Source organism: Enhydra lutris, unplaced genomic scaffold (assembly GCF_002288905.1).
Source record: "Enhydra lutris kenyoni isolate GAN:26980312 unplaced genomic scaffold, ASM228890v2 scaffoldscaffold4, whole genome shotgun sequence".
Classification (NCBI taxonomy): domain Eukaryota; kingdom Metazoa; phylum Chordata; class Mammalia; order Carnivora; family Mustelidae; genus Enhydra; species Enhydra lutris.
This window is the reverse complement of record NW_019154088.1, coordinates 17,922,115-17,943,860: the sequence shown is the minus strand read 5'-3', so window position 1 is coordinate 17,943,860 and position 21,746 is coordinate 17,922,115. Positions and strand designations below refer to the sequence as shown.

At 34.9% G+C, this 21,746-nt stretch overlaps 1 protein-coding gene across 1 annotated transcript in view; it reads left to right on the top strand.

The window, feature by feature from the left end:
- The window catches only part of LOC111161323 (ATPase phospholipid transporting 8B4 (putative)), a 230,823-nt gene that overhangs the window by 134,600 nt on the left and 74,477 nt on the right, over positions 1-21,746 (top strand). Inside the window, exons 12-14 of the mRNA XM_022524918.1 lie at positions 7,015-7,223; positions 10,654-10,697; positions 15,109-15,274. Coding sequence (XP_022380626.1) covers positions 7,015-7,223; positions 10,654-10,697; positions 15,109-15,274 — 419 coding nt within the window. The remainder of the gene's footprint in view (positions 1-7,014; positions 7,224-10,653; positions 10,698-15,108; positions 15,275-21,746) is intronic.

Sequence of the window (21,746 nt, the reverse complement as noted above, 5' to 3'; positions counted from 1 at the left end):
GGTGGTATCTCAATGTGGTTTTGATTTGAATTTCCCCGATGGCTAATGAGGATAAACATTTTTTCACATATCTGTTAGCCATTTGTATGTCTTCATTGGAGAAGTGTCTGTTCATGTCTTCTGCCCATTTTTGGACTTGATTATTTGTTTTTGGGGTGTTGAGTTTGAGAAGTTCTTTATAGATCTTGGATACCAGCCCTTTGTCTGTAGTGTCATTTGCAAATATCTTCTCCCATTCTGTGGGTTGCCTTATTGTTTTGTTGACTGTTTCCTTAGCTGTGCAGAAGTTATCTATCTTGATGAAGTCCCAAACGTTCATTTTCAATTTTGTTTTCCTTGCTTTTGGAGACATGTCTTGAAAAAAGTTGTTGTGGCCGATGTCGAAGAGGTTACTGCCTATGTTCTCCTTTAGGATTTTGATGGATTCCTGTCTCACATTGAGGTCTTTCATCCATATTGAGTTTCTTTGTGTATGCTGTGAGAGAATGGTCCAGTTTCATTCTTCTATATGTAGCTGTCCCATTTTCCCAGCACCACTTATTGAAGAGACTGGTTTTTTTCCCATTTGGTATTTTTTCCTGCTTTGTCAAAGATTAGTTGACCACAGAGTTGAAGGTCCATTTCTGGAGTCTCTGTTCTGTTCCATTGGTCTATGTGTCTGTTTTTGTGCCTATACCATGCTGTCTTGGTAATCACAGCTTTGTAATATAGCTTGAAGTCAGGCAACATGATGCTCCAAGCTTTGTTTTTCTTTTTCTACATTCCCTTGGTGATTTGGGTCTTTTCTGGTTTCATAGAAGTTTTAGGATTGTTTGTTCTAGCTCCTTGAAAAATGCCAGTGGTGTTTTAATAGGGATGACACTGAAAGTGTAGCTTGCTCTGGCCAGGATAGACATTTTAACAATGCTTATTCTTCCAATCCATGAACATGGAATATTTTGCCATCTTTTTGTATCTTCCTCAATTTCTTTCATAAGTGTTCTGTAGTATAGATCCTTTACCTCTTTGGTTAGGTGTATTTCTAGGTATCTTATGGTTTTTGGTGCTATTGTAAATGGAATTGATTCCTTAATTTCTCTTTCTATGGTTACATTGTTAGTGTATAGAAAAGCAACTGATTTCTGTGCATTGGTTTTGTATTCTGCCATATTGCTGAATTGCTGTATGAGTTCTAGTAAATTTGGGGGTGGAGTTTTCCACAAAAAGTGTCATATCATCTGTGAAGAGAGAGAATTTGACTTCTTTGCCCATTTAAATACCTTTTATTTCTTTTTGTTGTCTGTCTGCTGAGGCTAGGACTTCTACTACTGTCTTGAACAATAGTGGCGAGGGAGCGCATCCTTGTCATGTTCCTGACCCTAAGGGAAAGATTCCCAGCTTTTTCTCATTGATAATGATATTCACTGTGGATTTTTCATAGATGGATTTTATAAAATTGAGGAATGTTCCGTCTATCCTATACTCTGAAGGGTTTTAATCAGGAAAGGATGCTGTATTTTGTCAAATGCTTTTTCTGCATCAATTAAGAGGACCATATGTTTCTTCTCTCCCCTTTTATTAATATGTTCTGTCATATTGATTGATTTGCGAATGTTGAACCACTCTTGCATCCCAGGGATAAATCTCGCTTGGTCATGATGGATAATCCTTTTAATGTACTGTTGGATCCTATTAGCTAAGATCTTGTTGGGAATTTTGGCATCCATATTCATCAGGGATATTGGTCTGAAATTCTCCTTCTTGATGGGGTCTCTGCCTGGTTTTGGGATCAAGGTAATACTGACCTCATAGAATAAGTCTGGATGTTTTCCTTCTGTTTCTATTTTTTGAAACAGCTTCAGGAGAGTAGGTATTATTTCTTCTTTGAATGTTTGGTAGAATTTCCCAGGGAATCCATCATGTCCTGGACTCTTGTTTTTTGGGAGGTTTTTGATCCCTGCTTCAATCTTGTTATGGGTTATTGGTCTATTCAGGTTGTCAGTTTCTTCCTGTTTCAGTCTTGGAAGTTTATAGGTTTCCAGGAATGCAACCATTTCTTCTAGGTTGCTTAATTTATTGGCATGTAGTTGTTGATAATAATTTCTGGTGATTGTTCCTATTTTCTTGGTGTTAGTCATGATCTCTTCCCTTTTGTTAATAATTTTATTAATTTGGGTCCTTTCTCTTTTCTTTTGGGTAAGTCTGGCAAGTGGGTTATCAATCTTAATTTTTTCAAAGAACCAGCTTCTAGTTTTGTTGATGTGTTCTACCATATTTCTGATTTCTTTTTTTTTTTTTTTTTTTAAATTTTATTTTTTTTTAAACATATAATATCTTTTTATCCCCAGGGGTACAGGTCTGTGAATCGCCAGGTTTACACACTTCACAGCACTCACCATAGCACATACCCTCCCCAATGTCCATAATCCCACCCCCCCAACCCCCTCCCCCCATTAACCCTCAGTTTGTTTTGTGAGATTAAGAGTCACGTATGGTTTGTCTCCCTCCCAATCCCATCTTGTTTCATTTATTCTTCTCCTACACCCTTAACCCCCCATGTTGCATCTCCTCTCCCTCATATCAGGGAGATCATATGATAGTTGTCTTTCTCCGATTGACTTATTTCGCTAAGCATGATACCCTCTAGTTCCATCCACGTCGTCGCAAATGGCAAGATTTCATTTCTTTTGATGGCTGCATAGTATTCCATTGTGTATATATACCACATCTTCTTTATCCATTCGTCTGTTGATGGACATCTAGGTTCTTTCCATAGTTTGGCTATTGTAGACATTGCTGCTATAAACATTCGGGTGCACGTGCCCCTTCGGATCACTACGTTTGTATCTTTAGGGTAAATACCCAGCAGTGCAATTGCTGGGTCATAGGGGAGTTCTATTTTCAACATTTTGAGGAACCTCCATAATATTTCTGATTTCTAATTCATTGATCTCTTCTAGGATCTTAATTATTTCCCTTCTTATGCATGGTTTGGGCTCAACTTGTTGTTGATCCTCTGGTTCTTTAAAGTTTAAGGATAGTTTCTGTATTTGGGATTTTTCCTTTCTTTTCTTTTTTTTTTTTCCACTGAGACTTGGATGGCTATGTATTTCCCCCTTAGGACTGCCTTTGCCATATCCTGTAGATTTTGGACTGATGTGTATTTTCATTCTCTTTAGTGTCTATGAATTGTTTAAGTTCTTCTTTGATTTCCTAGTTGACCCAGACATTCTTGAGCAGGATCGTCTTAACTTCCAGGCATTTGAATTTCTTCCAAACTTTTTTTTCTGATTGAGGTCCTGTTTAAAAGTGTTGTGGTCTAAGAATGTGGAGGGAATAATGTCAGTCTTTTGGTATCAGTTGAGACATGATTTCTGACCCTGTATGTTGTCTCTTCTGGAGAAAGTTCCATGTGTGCTCGAGAAGAGTGAGTATTCTGTTGTTTTAGAGTTGAATGTCTGTATATATCTATGAGGTCCACCTGGTCCGGGATGTCATTCAAAGTTCTTATTTCTTTGTTGATTTTTTTGCTTAGATGCTCTATCAATTGCTGAGAATGGAGTGTTGAGGTCTCTTACTATTAATGTATTATTATCAATATATTTCTTTATTTTGGTTAACAGTTGGCTTATGTAGTTGGCTGCTCCCATTTTGGAGGCATAGATATTTACAATTGTTAGATCTTCTTGTTGGGTAGACCCTTTAAGAATATATAGTGTCCTTTTATATCTCTAACTACAGTCTTAGCTTAAAATCTTATTTGTCTGATATGAGAATTTTGCTACCCCAGCTTTCTTTTGAGGTCCATTAGCATGAAAGATGGTTCTCCATCACTTCACTTTCAGTCTGGATGTATCTTTAGTTTCAAAGTGAATATCTTCTAGATAGCATATGGATGGGTGCTGTGTTTTTATCCAATCTGTAACCCTCTGCCATTTTATGAGAGCATTTAGGCTGTTTATGTTGAGAGTGGTTATTGAAAGATATGATTTTATTATCATCATGTTGCCTGTGAAGTCCTTGTTTCTATATATTGTAAATTTCTGTTCTATATCACACTTGGGGTCTTTGTCCTTTTATAGAAGCCATCCCGCCTTAATATTTCTTACAGGGCTGACTTAGTGGTCACATATTCTTTCAGTTTCTGTAGGTCCTGGAAGTTCTTTATCTCTCTATCCATTCTGAATGACAGGCTTGCCAGATAAAGTATTCTTGGCTTCATGTTCTTCTCATTTAGTACCCTGAATATGTCTTGCCAGTCCTTTCTGGGTTGCCAGGTCTCTGTGGACAGGTCTGATGTTATTTTTATGTTCCTCCCTCTGTATGTAAGGAATCTTTCCCCCCTAATTGCCCTTAAGATGGTTTCCTTAGTTCTAAGATTTGCAAGTTTTACTATACATGCCAGGGCATTGTTCTGTTCTCCTTGATCTTGGGAGGGGTCCTCTCTGCCTCTAGGACAGGAATACTTGTTTCATTACCCAGGTTAGGGAAGTTCTCAGCTACAGTTTGCTCAAATATGTCTTCTAGTCCTCTTCTCTCTCTCCACCCCCTTAGGGATCCCAATAATTCTGACATTGGAATGTTTCATGGTGTTATTTATTTCTCTTTTAATATTATTTCTCTTTTACTATTATTTCTCTTTTACTATTGCTATATTACTATCTATTTCTCTGTTTACATGGATTTTAATCTGTTTGTTCCAGGCCTCCTCCTGTTCCTTCTTTTCTATCAATTTGTCTTTTAGATCACTAAATCGTTCTTCTGCCTTGTTTACCATAGCTGTTAGAGCAGCTAGATTAGATGGATATCATTGATAGCACTTTTAAGTTCTGCCAGATTAGCTCTCATTTCTGCCCTTAGAGAATCTATGTTGCCATTAATGGTTTTCTCCATCCTAGCTATTGTCTTTATAACTCTCTGATGTCTATTTCTGACAGCTTGCTTATATCCATATCCATTAGTTCTGTGGCAGAGGTCACAGTCTGTGAATCTTTCCTATTTTAGGGGTTCCTTCTCTTAGTCATTCTATTGAGGGGTGGTTGAGGGAATGTACAGAGTCCAAATTATTGACCACAACCCAAGCAAGATGCACCTGTTTTATAGGGACCTCAGGATTGGCTTCCTCTTGTTCTTCCAGACTGTCTTCTGGGGGAGGGGCCTGCCATGCTCTTACTCAGGCAACCCTGTTTGGGCAGAGTTCCCCTGCCCCCTTTGGGGGGAGGTGGGAAAGGGCTCAGTGAAAACCGGTATTTTGGGGCTTTTGTGTCTCTTCTGAGAGTCAGAGCAGAAGTGACCATAACCATACCTCTGTCTCAGAACAGAGAGATCTCAATCTGCTTTCCACTGAGCTCTCCATGTCACACTATCTCCGTTTCTGTCTGTGCTATTAAAACTGCAGATTCCTGGGTTGTGCATCCCACGGCAGTGCTCCCAGCCCTTGCTTCCAGGTCCAGGTGCGTCTCTGTCCTTTGTGCTTCTAAAATCCATAGCCACCCCCAATTTGCATGCACTCCCCTGCAGCTTGAGGTTTCAGTCTGGGGGGTTGCCATAAAGTCCTTTCCCTGCCACTACTGGTCTGTGAGTCTGTGCCTGGTCCCCAGCATGGGAGCCTTTTGCACTCCAGCGGTGCAGGATCCCAGAGGCTCCCCCACTTCCATTTATCTTTCAATATCTACCCACAAAAATCACAGCTCCCCACTTCATACCTCAAGACCAACTGCCAGAGATAGTCTGTTTGTGAGATCTAAATATATCTTCTTACATCTCAGGCTGATTTTGTGGGTGTTCAGAATGGTCAGGTAGATATCTACCTCAATTCAGGGGACCATTTGAAATAGGGTCACTTACTCCTCCACTATCTTTTTCTCCCCCACTAAGTGACATATTAAGGAATAAAAGTGAAATCCCTAGAGTAGATTCTAGTAAGGAAGATAATTTATAGGTGGCATGGGAGCATCCCAACACAGTAAGGGAAAAGATTTGTTGTTCAATAAATGATGATGAAAAAACTTCATAAAAATTGAAATTAGCACCTTGTATGTACATCATATTTATAAAAATTCCAACTGTGAAAAGGAATTAAATGGGGTAAAATTCAGTAAAGAACCAGGAGAAAAATAAAGATGTTTGTATATATAATCTTGGCATAGGGAAATCCTATCTAAGCAAAATTCCCAAAAGAGAAACTATAAACTATTGATAAATTTGATCAATTAAAAAGAAAACTTCTTCATGCAAAAATAGTGGAAACAAAATTAAAATACAAGTGATAAATTGATAACATTTTTATGATGTGTATGTATATACATTACACATAGTAAATGGTAATTTTTAGTAACCTAATTGCACAAACTTACAATGTTAACATTTTTGGAGATTGATTTAGTCTTATATATGACAAAGATTTTAAAAGTTCATACATTTGGCCATAGAAATTTCACTTCTAGAGTTGGAAAGTCATAAATTACCACTAGAACCTGAAGCAATGCTCTTTTCCTGGCAAAGGGGCAAAGTAGTGTAACAACAATAATTACAATATTGAGATTTACTCAGTATCTATTATGGTTTGCTTAGTGCTTTATAGAGCTACTGCTTTTATCTCTTTTGACAAAGCAAAGCACATCAAACAATGTATTAGAGAGAAAGTCCTCAACGTACACATTTCTTTAGATCTTCTTTCTGACAAACATCTTTAATCATAGTCACTTTCTCCTAAGATATAAGAGAAATGCCAACTTAGGTTACCTAGGAAATCTCTACTGGGCCTGTTTAATATAAATGGTGACCCATGGGACATTCTCCAAGGTTTTATGCAGAGTCCTTCTATTTTTTCACGGTGTTTCAGGGAAATAACTTTGGTAGGTTCATAATCAGACTCTGCTGAGATGCTTCTCAGCAGGTCACTAGAACCTGGGGTTGGAGCATCCATATTTTCTCCTACACTCTGAAGACTTTGATGGACTTCTTACTTTGGCAAAGATTTGTGTGTTCTGAAATTGATGGAGCATTTCTTTTTCTCCATTTTAATGGATGAAGTATGGAAGTGATTCGTCTGGGACACAGTTATTTTATAAACTGGGATCGGAAGATGTATTACTCTGGAAAATCCACACCTGCTGAAGCTCGGACAACTACTCTCAATGAGGAACTGGGCCAGATTGAATACGTTTTCTCTGACAAAACAGGAACCCTCACTCAAAACATCATGACTTTTAAAAAATGTTCTATTAATGGGAAAATCTATGGTAAGGGAAAGAGTTCTTCTTTCTTACTGATATATATATTTTTTAAGATTTTATTTATTTGACAGAGATCACAAGTAGGCAGAGAGGCAGGCAGAGAGAGAGAGGGGAGAAGCAGGCTCCCTGCCAAGGCAGAGGCTTTAACCCACTGAGCCACCCAGGCGCCCCTCTTACTGATACTGTTAACAGTTCTTAAAGACCATAAGCAACTCTATTTTGTAAGACAAGCCATTTATTGCTGGCTTTCTTATTAATATGGGCACTGCCAGCATCTAACATAGTGCTCAGCATATAATAAACACTCACTAAATATTTGTTCAATGAATGTTGAATAATTGAGATGAAACTTTGTATTTGTTACAATTTGGGAATAGAGATAGGGGTTAGATCTGATACTATCTGAGATTGCTTTTGGTGCTCTGTGTAATTATGCTCCATGGTGCTTAATATGCCCATATCCCAGGGAGGAAAAATTTTTTGCAACTTAATTTGCTCAGTAAAAGCAGTGTTTCATACTTGCTTCCTAACAGCTCTGGAAGTGATGTTAGGGCCTGTGTTTTTAAGAATTTACAGTTCATTCCTAAGAATTCACACTGCACAGGGCTATTTTGAGTGACCAGACAAGCTATATCATTAATATCCAATTCCTATTTGCTTTTGTCAGGACACCTGCTCTGAATTAAGATTTTCAGGCATTCTTTTTACATGTGACCCTTGTCACTCTGATTTTGGCCAGTTATTAGATAGTTCTGCTGAAAGCATGGGAGATCAGCAGAAGGTTTCCATTGGGTGTCTCGGATTCCTGATCTCTCTTCACTGACTCCGAGTGCCCAGGTTTTCAGTACAGAAATTTCAAGAAGAAATAACCGAGAAAGAGAGGTAAAACTTCCCTTTGTCTCCTGATAAGAAGCTTTACACATTGCCAAATATTTTAAAGTAAGATTTGATCTTGAACAAAATTAAGAAACACAAGAAGTTGATTTTTATACTCTCCTGCCTCTTGACCTCCCTTTGCTACCCCCACTCCTTTAACCCACCTCTCCTCTGCTCTAATTTCCCCCTTTCTGGGTGAGAACCAGACAATTCTTAATCTGGCCTTCCATAAGCCCTCAGTTACACTGTGCTTTTCTCATATCACTATTACAGTAACTTGTAGGTAAAATAGAGACTTTCCCTAAAAATTTTTTTTTACGTAATTTTTAGGAGCTTTCTAAAAATACTGGCTGAGCCCAAAGAGTAGTTTAAGTGGGAAAATTTTATCCAGAGTAGTAGAGATTTTTTTTTTAAGATTTTATTTATTTACTTGACAGGGATCACAAGTAGGCAGAGAGGCAGGCAGAGAGAGAGAGAGAGAGGAGAAAGCAGGCTCCCTGCTGAGCAGAGAGTCCAATGTGGGGCTCTCTCCCAGGATCCTGAGATCATGACCTGAGCCGAAGGCAGAGGCTTTAACCCACTGAGCCACCCAGGTGCCCCGCAGAGATATTTTTAATTTGGAGGACATTTTGGATTTTTTTTTTGGTCATGGAACATATTGATAATAACATAATAATGATAATATCACTTTTAGGAAATAATGCTAAGTAACTTATCAGACTTGTGTACCAGGATTTCTTTGTAGAGATGTTTGTCACAGGTCTATTTTTAGCAAAGGCCCTTGATTTTCACAAGTATATATATCCCAAGACCTTTGCAAATTTCCAAATTTCCAAATCCCATGACGCTTGCAATTTCCCTAGTAAAATGCAGAACTGAAATATTTAACTAACCTCTTTATACCCTTAGTTTATATACTATTATAATTTATAATGTATTTTTGATGTCATTTAAATATATTCTTACTAAAGTACTCACAGAATGTTCAAGAATCACTTTTTCTTGTTTTCCTATAGATTGGTCTTGTTTATATCATATATTCAGCCTTGGGAAAATTGGGCATTCTACTCTGATTTATCTAAATCTGTTTTCTAGCTCAGAACTTTTATTTTCTTCAACATCTTTAACTTTTCTTCACTTTCATCACCACCTTTATAAGCATGCTCCCTTTTGAGGGGTCCTTTTACAGGAAGGCACAGCTTTGTTTCGTTTTTATCAGTTATGAGTTACTGCCTTATGGCACAATGACTGGAGCATAATCTTAGTGAGTTTGAGATTTAAATTCTAGGAACATGTCAAGTTTCATTCACTGGCTTGGGGATTCTGCCCATGTTGCAGACACACAGCGGTCCAGATTTAGACCAGTGCTCCAGAAAAACAGCAAATACTGATTCATCAGAGGCTTTTCTGGGTCATAGCGTTGTGTAGTGAAAAGAGAGAGACTCAGGTTCAAAAACATACAAGGCTGACATTTTAGCCTCAGTTTAGTAACTTCCCATGGATTTCTGTTCTCCAGTTCCCTCACTCGTAGAACAGGAGTGAAAAATCTTCACAAGTTTGTTATGAAAATGAGTGATAATACAAGTGCCCAGCACAGGATTGATCCAAGAAATTCTTACTATCTTTGCAAGAAATATAGTCTTGGTAAATGGCATTAAATCTTCAAATGCTAAGCAAAAATTAGAAAAATCTTAAAAGCTTCCGAAGAGGAGAAAGCTAAAATAAATTATGCTATACAGCTATTATACAACCATTCAAATTTAGATTCACAAAGAATTTTAATGAGCAGAGAAATTCTCACAAATTCTTAGGTTAAAAACAGCAGGAACCAGACATTTTTGAACTCTGTGATAAATATATGTTTGCACGCACACACACACACACACACACACACACACACACACAAACTCGATGTCAAAAAAACTCTATAAATATTTGTTATCCCTAGGGGGTGGGATTATTAGTAATTTTTATTTTCTACTGTAAACATCTTGTATTTTCCAATTTATCTATAATAAGGATATATTGGCTTTATACTAAGATAAATTATTTTTAAATATTTGGCACATATTTGTCTATGTGTCCATGGGGGCATGGACACTGTTTAACATTTACATGCTAATTTGATCTTGATATTACATAGCTGTACCTGGCCCAAACCAAGATGGAGATGTACTCACCAGGCTCTAATATTGGTGAGAATTGGTCTGTCTAGGATGTCATTTTGAATGCCCCAGGATAAAGTAGAAAACAAAAATTTGCCTCTGGCAAACATCATAGGTAATGTGATAGCAGAATGATAAAATTTACAGAAGTTCATGATCACGAGCTTTATATTTTCTTTTAATGCATACTGCATTTTAGTTCTATCTGGGCAAACCTGGGTATTTCTCTGGATTAATCACTATGTCTAGGCCTATAGTTTGAAACCACTCCTAAAAAGTCTACCTTTGAACTCATAATGCCATCTAGTAATGGTGCTTTAATAAGTGTATTCCTTAAAATGAAATGTCTAAATCTAGTTTTAATTTCATTTACTATTCTCAATTTATTTTGGCAGGTGAAGTTCCTGAAGACATGGGTCAGAAAACAGATATACCTAAGGTGTGGAGGTGATAAATTTCATTCTTACTTTTAATTTCAAATTGTACATGTGTTTCTTTTTTTTTCTTTTTAATTTTAAATTTTTAAAATTTAAAAAATTAGCATATAATGTATTATTAGCCCCAGGGGTACAGGTCTGTAAATTGCCAGTGAATCGTACACTTCATGTACATGTGTTTTTAAAATGAGGAGTTCCTGGAGGCCTGATTTCCACTGTGACCAGATGAAATATTTAGTATATAACTTAAAAAAAAATAGATTTAGATGGTTCAAAATCCCTTCTATTGAGGTCCCTCAATCACAGAGTTCCCTCTGTTTTATTCTTTTAGAGATATTTCAAAGTATACAAGGTAGTATTTTTTCTCCATATTTTACATAGGTGGTAGCATACTCTCTGTGCTGTTCTTAACTTTCTCAATGATATATTTGAGATCTTTCTAGAGTAGTGGAATTGGAATTCCACTAATTAGTGGAATCGCAAATGGAATTGCTAAATCAAAAGGTATGTACATTTGTAATTAATAAATATTACCATTGTCTCCTTTAAAATTTTTACATTGCCACAAGCAATGTACAAGAGTGTTTTCCCCTACTCTTACCAACACAGTGTTTTGTCAGAGTTTTTTTTTTTTTTTTTTAAGAGTTTACTTATTTATTTGACACAGAGAGATCACAAGTAGGCAGAGAGGAAGGAAGAGAGAGAGGAAGCAGGCTCCCCGCTGAGCAGAGAGCCCAATGCAGGGGCTCAATCCCAGAACCCTGGGATCATGACCTGAGCTGAAGGCAGAGGCTTAACCCACTGAGCCACCCAGGCGCCCCTTGTCAGAGTTTTTGATATTTGACAAGACTATGTGAAATGATATGTCAATATGGTTCTTGTTCTAATTTATTTTTTTATGAGTGAGGTTGGACACCTTTTTATATAGTTAATAGTTGATTCTATTTTATCTTTACCCATTTTTCTGTTGGTTTGTAATCCATTCATGGTTTCTGCAAATATATGTCACTGGTGTTAAGCTGTTTTCTCTGTGTGCTGCTAGATGCTGTTTGCTAATGCTTTATTTAGATATGTGCCGATGGGTTTGTAAGACACATCAGTCCTCAGTGGTTTTGGGGGAGGAGGTGAAGTCTGTTTTGCTACCAATATTATATTTACTTCGGAAAGAGAATAATTTTTCCTATTTTTCATTATTTTTGTATTCCATGGGACAGTTTATGTAACATCAGAATGATTTGTGCCTTAAAGTTGAGTAAAGAAGTCTCTTATGGTCCTTTTAATTTTCTCTTTGTGGCTATTTAAAAAAAAATTTTCTTATTTTTATTTGTCTTTTTCCTTTTTTATCTTGATTACATTAGAAAGTTGCCCCCTTCTTCTACAGAGAAGTGCAGCTTTGGGTTTTATTTATTATTTGTATATATTTTCCTGTCTCTGCTTTTCTCTTTATTAATGCCATCTATCTTCATTTCTGAAGATTTTTTTCTTTTTCTAACTTCATACTTGGATGCTTAATAACTTCATTTTTCTTTTTTTATATACAAATATTTGTTTTTTAATTTTTCTCTGAATACTTCTTTAATTTTATCACATAGATTTGGCCTGTAGTTTATTAAACTAATTTTATTTTTGTCATATCAATTTGAATATCCACATTGAAACACAGGTTTTTAAGGAAGAGTTTTAAAATTCCCAAGGGCATAGAGTTTTCTCCTCCACTTTATTGCACTTTTAATAAAAGAACAGATTTTTATTCTTTTTACTTTCTTGGGATTTATGGGGTTCTCTTTGTGACTTAATATAGTCAATTGTTGTCAGCATTCCAGGCTTTTTAAAAAGAAAGTGTATGTATATTCTGTTTTCAAGGTATAAATTTCGCTAGATGTCAGTTATTTCTATCTTGTAAATTATATTATTTAGGTCTTCTATTTCATTATTATCTTTTATCTATATCACCTCTTAGCATAAAAGCGAACAATTAAAGTATTTTGAAAATCTTTCTATATATATAGCTCTTATATAGCTTGAAATCTTTGTTTTGGAAGTATTGATGCTATTTGAGGATAAATTGATACTCATTGTAGTACATTTTTATTGTGAATTACATAATTTAGCATTAAAACTGCTCTCCTTTGACTAATTTAATTCTTCTTGGCCTGAATTCAATCTTAGTTGATGTTAATGTCATGACTTCTGGTTTCTTTTCATTTGCATGTGCCCACCTGTTATTTTCTGTGTTTCTGAATGATTTTATGCGTGTCTTGTGTGTATAGCATATAGCATGCTTATGTATAGCATATATAAGATTAGAATTTGCTTTGCATTCCAATCTTTTAATAATTGAATTTGGGCCATCTACATAGGGGTATGTATTGTCTTAGTTATAATATTCGAAGTTGCATTTTGTGTCCAACATTAAAATAATTTGTTAAATGGATTCTTTATTCTGTATGTATGCATTTCTTACAATGTCTGGGAATATTAGGAAAGTATTTCATTGTTTTTCTACCATATACTTTGAAGAGATTATGTAATATTCTTAATACTTTTTTTAAGGCAATGTCTATTAATTTCTCAACATAAACAATGATGAAATTACATTTCTCCTTTCCCTCATATTTTCCTATTGTTATATTTTAAATTTTTCTTAGTCCTAAATACATATGGATTTTTATTAGTTGATTTAAAACTTTAAATATCATCTTACCTTCAAAAATAAAATGAGGAAATCCATATTTTCCAATTTTTTAGCTGTCTTTTCATCTTGTATAGTCAAGGTATATAATATAGACATTTTGTTTTGGCATCTTAATCTCTCTATTTCTTTTAGACTTAGTCCTTCAGTTAAAGGGATTTAGTGCTCACCCTTAACTAGTCCTTTACTAATGATTTTCCCAGTTATCTCTTATTTGGATGAAGTTCATCTTCTAGTTTCAAGAAGGGTTCAGAATAATGAACTGTGTGCTGAGTTTATACTCAAATGAGAGCTTGATTGGTTATAATCTCTTTGAGTCACAGTTTCTTCGCTGGGAGTGTTAGGGAAGTCTAAGGTCAGTGTGTATTTTACTCCTTACTAGTGACTTTATCATTTTTTCTCCAAATGCAGTTGTTTTCAAAACTTCTTACATGAACCAAACAATCTATGATTAAATAAGTCTCTGTGATTCTGAGATACACAACTGAGTGTCCTGTATGCAGGTCTTCTCAAATACTTGGATATAATAGAAAATATTCTATAGTTTCCAAAACAAAGTACATATTAAAAGTATTTTCCCATCAACTGTTTATTTTGCCAAGACACTATCATAAGATTAGTGCTTTCAGTAATAAACTTTTAGAAGTACATTCTGTGCTTTCTGGAAGTTACTGAATAACAGGGACCTTCACAATTGAATCCTCCTCCACTATTTTGTTCTACCGTATTTCTTTTATCATGTTTTTCTTTTTCTCAACACATTTTAAAGTGTATAGTTCACTGTTATTAAAAATACTCATGATGTTGTACAGCAGATTTCTAGAACTTTCTCATCTTGCATGATGGAAACCCTATACTCATTCAACAGCAGCTCTCCATTTCCCCATTCCTCCAGCCCCTGGAAAAAACCATTCCACTTTCTGTTTCTATGAGTTTTACTATTTTGGTACCTCATGTAAGTGGAGTCATTCAGTAATTATTCTTTGGTGACTAAATTATTTCACTTAAACATGTGCCTTCAACCTTCATGTTGTGGCGTAAAGACAGGATTCTCTTTTTTATGGCTGGATAATATTCCATTGTATCTGTATGGCACATATTCTTCATTCATTCATTTGTTGATGGATATTTACATTGTTTCTACCTCTTAGCTATTGTAAATAATGCTGCAATGAATATGTGAGTGCAAATATCTCTTCAAGATCCCAGTTTTAATCCTATCATTATTTTATGCAGTACCTCCAGAGAGATCTGAGAAAGTATGCTGTAATAAAACACATTAATATTTTTGCATTGGAAAATATTAATTCATACTAAGTGGACTCAAAAAAGTCTATAATTAGACACATACCATTTTAGGTCAGATATTGCTGCCAATATGAACTCAAGTCAGGTCAGGTTTTGCCACTGAGTAGGTTTTGAAAAAGACATCACTTTTAGGGCTTCTTTGTATGTTGGAGTTGCAATAAGTATTTGAGGATCTGTACAGCCATTGCATTTTTTTTACTTATGGTTTTGGAGGGGTCACTGCTTTGGTGCTTGGCTCTGAAATGAGAAGATAATATTTAATAGGAAGAAACAGAAAGCCATTGTAGTGCCAGATGTTTGGGGCTGAAAAATCATACAAGCACTAAAAATACATAGAGGAAGTGTTTTTGAATTTTAAAAGATTATAATTGGATTGAGATGTATAGTTTTTTCCCCCTATTTTTCTTCTACAGAAAAATGAGCCTATGGACTTCTCAGTCAATCTCCAAGCAGATAGAACATTTCAGTTCTTTGACCACCGTCTGATGGAATCTGTTAAACTGGGGGATTCCAAAGTGTATGAATTTCTTAGGTTACTTGCCCTTTGCCACACCGTAATGTCAGAGGAAAATAGTGCAGGTAAGTACAAAGTATGTCCCAGTGGTGAGCCTTTTTAAATCAGAAATGATACTTCATTTAAAATATTTGGAATTAGAAGGATGTTCAATTAAAAGTATATATTGCATAAGGGGTTTACCTATCACTAGCTTTTCTTTGCTTTTATTCATATACTGAGTATTTTCCAAAAATTATGAAGAGACTGAAAAGGAGAGAAAAAGAAGAGAAATAGGAGTAATGGAAAGATGAGGCCCAAATGTGCAAGTACAAGGGGATGAAATCTTTCTAACAATTGAGCACCATATTTAACTGTGAGCTTCCTGGTAGCCAGGACAAGCAGGAAAATAATAGCTCAGGTGCTTAGCTCTCATCATTAACATGAACAACTAATAGGTACAGATGATGATCATGCATATGTGTAGAATGAATGGGTTTTCCCAGTAGTGGGGGATAGATGCACACAGATAGTGGGATACTCTTAGTTCCCATTATGAACAAGTCCTCACACTATTAAGATGGTTGTTTAGGACTCGGAGTTCATAGAATAGAACAAAATCAGCTGGGCCACTTCAATATTGAAGTGATGAGGCAGGTAGATAATGGTATAGTGAACCAGCTTCTTGTTTCAGTTGAGTCCAATCTATTCCATTTGTGAGTTTTATTTCTTTCTGCTACCAGTGAGTGAGTAAATATTACCACCCAAGTGGTAAAGTGAAAAGTGAAATATATATAAAGTGAAATATATATAAAGACTGTTGAATGTATGTATGTATGTAATATATATGTGTATATGTATATGTACATATATATATATATATATATATATATATATATATATATATATTTGCATGTCTTTTCGCTCTCTATTTTTTCTTTATTTTTTCTGTTCTTGCAGTTACATTCAAGCCATAGTTTTGTCCTCCATGATGCTGGAGTAACACTTTCCCCCAGTTTTAATTACTGTGAAGATTTACATTTTTATATTTATGACTCAAACTGATCTTTATAATTTTAAGGCCAATGATTAATTATATTTTTATCTGAGGATATCACAACGCCTTTAAGTAAGGCATTTTTTATCATTGCCCTTTGAGGTTATTTCATTTCCAAAACTTTTTTATTTTAATAGTAATCTTTTTATTTTAATGTTATATACCTTCTTAGAGCTCTTTGAGGATCTTAATTATTCTTAATTGGAAATTTTCTTTTGTTTCTGCTATGATTTTTTATTTTATGGAATGTCGTTTTTTGAATTCTGTGTCTAATTTTCATTTTCTCAGAGGTTTGATGACTTGTGGTTAACTATTCTTTTTGTTTGTTTACAATTGCTTATTTAGAGATGACTGTTCTTTGTATTTGAGAATCCTTGTTTGTCCCTTGGTGAATGTAGATTCTGATTACAGTGGCCAATCTCCCCAGATTGTGGGGGAGAGATAAAATGCATAGCTCATCTTCTGGGTGTGGAGTTCCTCTCTCCAGGAATTCATATGGTATCTGGGCTTAACCATCTTACTTTCTCAGATATAGTTCTAGGAGTCTGTGTCAAAACTCCCACTTAAGGGAGAGTTGTACTCAACGTCTGACCTGGAAGAAAATGTCAACCATTGGGCTTGTTTCCCTCATTTTCTCTCTCTTATCCTTGTGGAATTGAATTGAAGCGATTCAGGCTCTTCTCAGTTTTGGTCTCTAGCTGCAGCACTCAAATCTTTGAGGTTTTTTTTAGGTGGATTGTACAATTTCTTTAGAAGAACATTTTCCAGGTTTTGTTCTGGTGGCAACTGTTTAGAGAAAGCTGTCAGAAGAAGGAACTCAAATGGGCTGGAGTTCTGAGTGGAATTCTTCAACTAATTTTATTAATGATGTCCCTAAGAGCACTACTCTTCTCATTTGCTGACTCTGAGTTTGGAGAGTCTTTTGGGGATTTCTCATACCTCTGTATTCATTTCCTTTTGCAAATGCTTTGAGCTGTGTTTTTCTCTTTCTTCTTCAGTGGTTAAATCTACTTTTTATCTTGCAGACATTTCTCAAACTTCTAGTTTACTGATAGCATTCATTCTTCTTTTCTAGTATCACTTAAAATTTTTTTATAATATATAATTAAATGTAATAAAACACACAGATCTTATGTGTGTTGTTTGATGAGTTTTGACAATTTTATACACCCATGTAGCCCCTGTCCCCAACCCCAACAAGGTGTAAACCCTTTCTGTCACTCCAGAGAGATTACTCCTGTCCCTTTTCTGTCTACAATCCCAACCCCTGCCCAGCCAACCACTGCTGTGATTTCTATCATTAGAGATGAATTTTGACTGTTCCTGTACTTCATATAACTGGAATCATAAAACATGTATTCTTTTGTGTCTGGCTTGTTTCACACAGTGTATTTTTTTTTTTAAAGATTGATTTATTTCCTTTTTAGAGAGAGAGAGTATGTGTGAGCTGGGGGAGGGGCAAAGCGAAAGGGCGAGAGAGAATCTCAAGCAGACTCCACTATGAGCACAGAGCCCAATGTGGGGCTCAATCTCATGACCCTGACCAAGATCATGACCTGAGCCAAAACCAAGAGTTGGATGCTTAACTGACTGAGACACCCAGGCACCCCTCATATAATGTAACATTTTTATCATTCGTCTGTGGTGTCATATTAATCAATAGTTCATTCTTTTTTATTGTTGAGTAATATTACATTATGCAAGTGTACCATAATTTTTATTATAGTCTTCTGTTCATGCACATTTGGGGTGTTTCCAACTTTGGGCTATTAGGAGTAAAGCAACCATAAATGTTTTTATGTCTTTAAAAATATTTAACAAATTTGTTTTTGGTAAACACTTAGGAATAGGAATTGGTAGGTCATAGTTTATGTCATGTATATGTTTAATTTTATAAGAAACTACCCAGCTATCTTTCAAAAGTGGTTGTATCATTTTACAAATTCCACCATCAATGTACAAGAGTTCTAGTACCTTGACATTCTTGCCACCATTTAGTATTATCATTCTTAAATTTTACCCATTCTGGTGGTTATTGGGTAATACCCTGCCATATAAAGGTATTTTGAAGTGAAGAGATATAGATGTATATATCCTTTTTACTATTTCTATCTCTGCTTTAAGATATCAAATTCTAAGTGAAGGTTTACATCACTGAGTGGGGGAATTATTTTGCTCTCTTATTAAACCTTTAATTACAGGATAGCTTAAATCCATATGTTAAAGTACCTTGAAAAACAAAGTTTTCTTATATAAATGTTAATTAAGGAAAAGAGTAGAACCCATATCTAATAAACTTAAAATTTGTAATTGTATAATTAATAGTTGAAGCTATTGCTTTAATTTTAAATGTGTGCTGTTTCATGAAGAAGTCATTTGGGGAAGTTGACATTCTCATTTCCTTAATCAGGATGAAATTTTAGAAGCAGGAAAGTGGAAAGTACAAGAGTTTTTGATAGGATTTTTTTTTCTATTTTAGTGTATTGCAATTAAAAAGATAACAAATTTAGATTTTTTTTCCTTATTGCCCCATTATATTGGTCTTTTAAAATTTGTTGAGGCTTGCTTTATGGCCTGGTATGTTTTATGGTATGTTTTCAGTTCCTATAAATTTCTCATGTGTGCTTGAAAGGAATGTACATTCTATGGTTATTATGTCCTGGGTCCTAAATACATCCATGAGATAATATTTGCTAATTGTTCAGTCTCCTACCTCTCTGTGGATTATTTTGAGTACTTGATTTCACAATTAGTGAGTATGTTAAAATCATCAACTATTGTGGTGCATTTGTCTGTTTCTATTTGTAGCTATGTCAATGTTTGCTTTTTATGTTTTAAGGTTGTGTTATTAGTTAGATACTCATTTAGACTTATGTCTTTTTAAATTAAACTTGTATCAGTATACATTGATTCTCTTAATCTCCAGTAGTATTTTTGCCTTAAAGTTTATTTTGGCTGACATGAATATAGTTATAGATGTTATAGATGTTTTGCTTTTGTTAATATTTGCATTGTTTACTTTTTCCCACTATCTCTTGCCAGCCTACCTGTCAATCTTTTCTTTGTGTTTTAGACACATCTTTTGTGAGTGGAATAATTTTTGACATTTAAAAATATACTTAGTTTGACAGAATGAAAGGTTAAGCGCAACATTTAGTCCATCACCTTTATTGATTATCGATATATTTAAATTTTAAGTATTTCATATATAATTAGTGGTGTATTTAGTTTATTTCTACCATCTTATTTGTATTTTATAGTTGCCCCATCTTTTGTCTTAATCTCTTCTTTTTTTTCCCCCTCTTATGGATTTATTCTATTTTTACTTCTGCTGTTTGGAATCCTTATTTGTATTTGAGCGGTTAGCCTAGAAGTTTTAGCATAATGAAATTACCAAAGCCTAAGCCTTCTTTTGAACAAAACAAAGGATTTAGAACCCTTCAACAGTAATCAACCCTGTAAGAAGACTTATATAGTCCTCTTGTCATGTATTTTCTTTTTTAATCCCATAAGATGTTTTTATTGTTTTTATAGTCAGTGTTTCCTTAGATTTATCCTATATACTTACTAATTTCTATGCTTTTTAATGCTTGTCCTATCTCTGATCTGTTGCCATAAAGTGTATTCTTTAGAATTTCTGTGAGGGAGAGAACCTCCTGGTAGTAAACTTTCAAAAACTTGTTTGAAAACAACTTTATTTCATTTTTATTCTTGAAGATTTTGCTGTATGCAGAAATTAAAGGTGACAATTTTCTCTCAGCACACTGAAGGTACTCCATTGTATCCTGCCACTATTTCTGTTACTGTATAGTCAGCTCTCAGTCCAGTTGTCAGACTGAAGGTCATCAGTCTTCTCCTCCTGGCTATTTTTAAGATTTCTCCTTCCATGTTCTCACTGTAGATGTGGGTTTTTATAAAATTTATATTGCTTAGAATTCATTGAGATTATTGAATCTGTAGAATGTCATCTCTCATCATTTCTGGAGTTTCCTTGGCCATGTATTTTTTCCAGTGTTGCCTCTGACTCATTTTCCCCTCTCATGTTAGATGTTCAGTGTCAGGTATTTTCACTCTGTTCTCGTCTTTTAAGAAGTTTCTCATTTTTCTCTTTCTTTGTCTCTTTGGGATGTATCCTGGAATATTCTCCATTTTCCCCCAGTACACTACTTCTTTCTCTAATAGTATCTAATTTGCTGCTTTTAATTTTTAATTTCTATTAGGTCTTTTGTTCTTTATCAAATCTGCTTAATTTTATGCCTCTTATTTTTTGAAATCTATTAAGTATTTGTGTGTGCTATTTTTAATAATTCCAATATCTGCTGTTTTTGCAGATATTATTCTTTCTTTTCTTTCTGTTGGCTCTCATTGTGTCTTATTTATTGGGATTTTAATAATTTTTCACTTTGAGATGACCATTTTACTTGGAAGTTTGTTTTTAGAAATCCTTTGGGTCCTAAGGTAAAGGCTGGTTCCTCCAGGGAGGACTTGCTTTGCTTTGGTCAGCGTTCTAACCCAGGAACATATTAAACTAAATTTTCAATTTGATTTTTTTAAGCCACTTAGATATTGTGAATTTAGGGTGCAAATATGCATGAACCCTCACAGGCTGGAAACCAACGATCAAGTTCTCCTGGTTAAGAAAATGCCCTCAAGGCAAAAGCTGCTACAGTCTTCTTTTATTCATTTTATTTTTTTCCTCAGTCTTTGACCTGAACAATTCTTATTTTCTTACCAGTACCTCTTTCATAAATGTATTTAAAAAATTAAAATGTTTTATATGGAATTGTAATTGTTTGTAGCAGGGAAGTTGGTCCTGGCACCTAGTTTACCATGTTGCCGGAAGTGGAAGTTATATCTTTTCATAGGTAAATCAAGTAATTGTTTTAATTCCTTTTCCTTTTTGAATTTCAAAATTAATTTATGCCTACTATATAAGGGAAAACCACACAGTACCAAGTTTATAAAGGCAAAGCTAATAATTCCTTCCATGAACTCCTGCAATCTCACCCCTACAGTGAAAACCAATGAAAACGTTTGGTGTGCATCATTTTACCCTTTCCACTTGTGCATATATATATGAATATATATAATAAGCAGGTGGTTTGTTTTTGATGAAAAGGAATCATAGTATACACATTAATATGTAATTCATTTTTTAAGAATTTTTCTTGGACAGTACTATAACTCAGTAAATATGGTTATAACTCTGCCTACTTTTTCTGATGTATTTTTACAAAGATAATACAATTTTATGTAGAAGGATTTACCTTATACATGCTGTATTTTTATGGCTTTTTTTTTTGTTTTGTTTTCCTCATTTCATTCTTTTTCTTCTGCCCTCTTATTCTTAGCCTAATACTTTCACAATATCAGCCACCAAGAATGAACATACCAGTTTGATTTCTTACATTTTAAGAGTTTCTAGTATGCATTCTCATGAAATGGTCATTAGTAGCAGACTCAAGTGGAATTTGGAATATCTGCTCCATTACTCTTGGCTA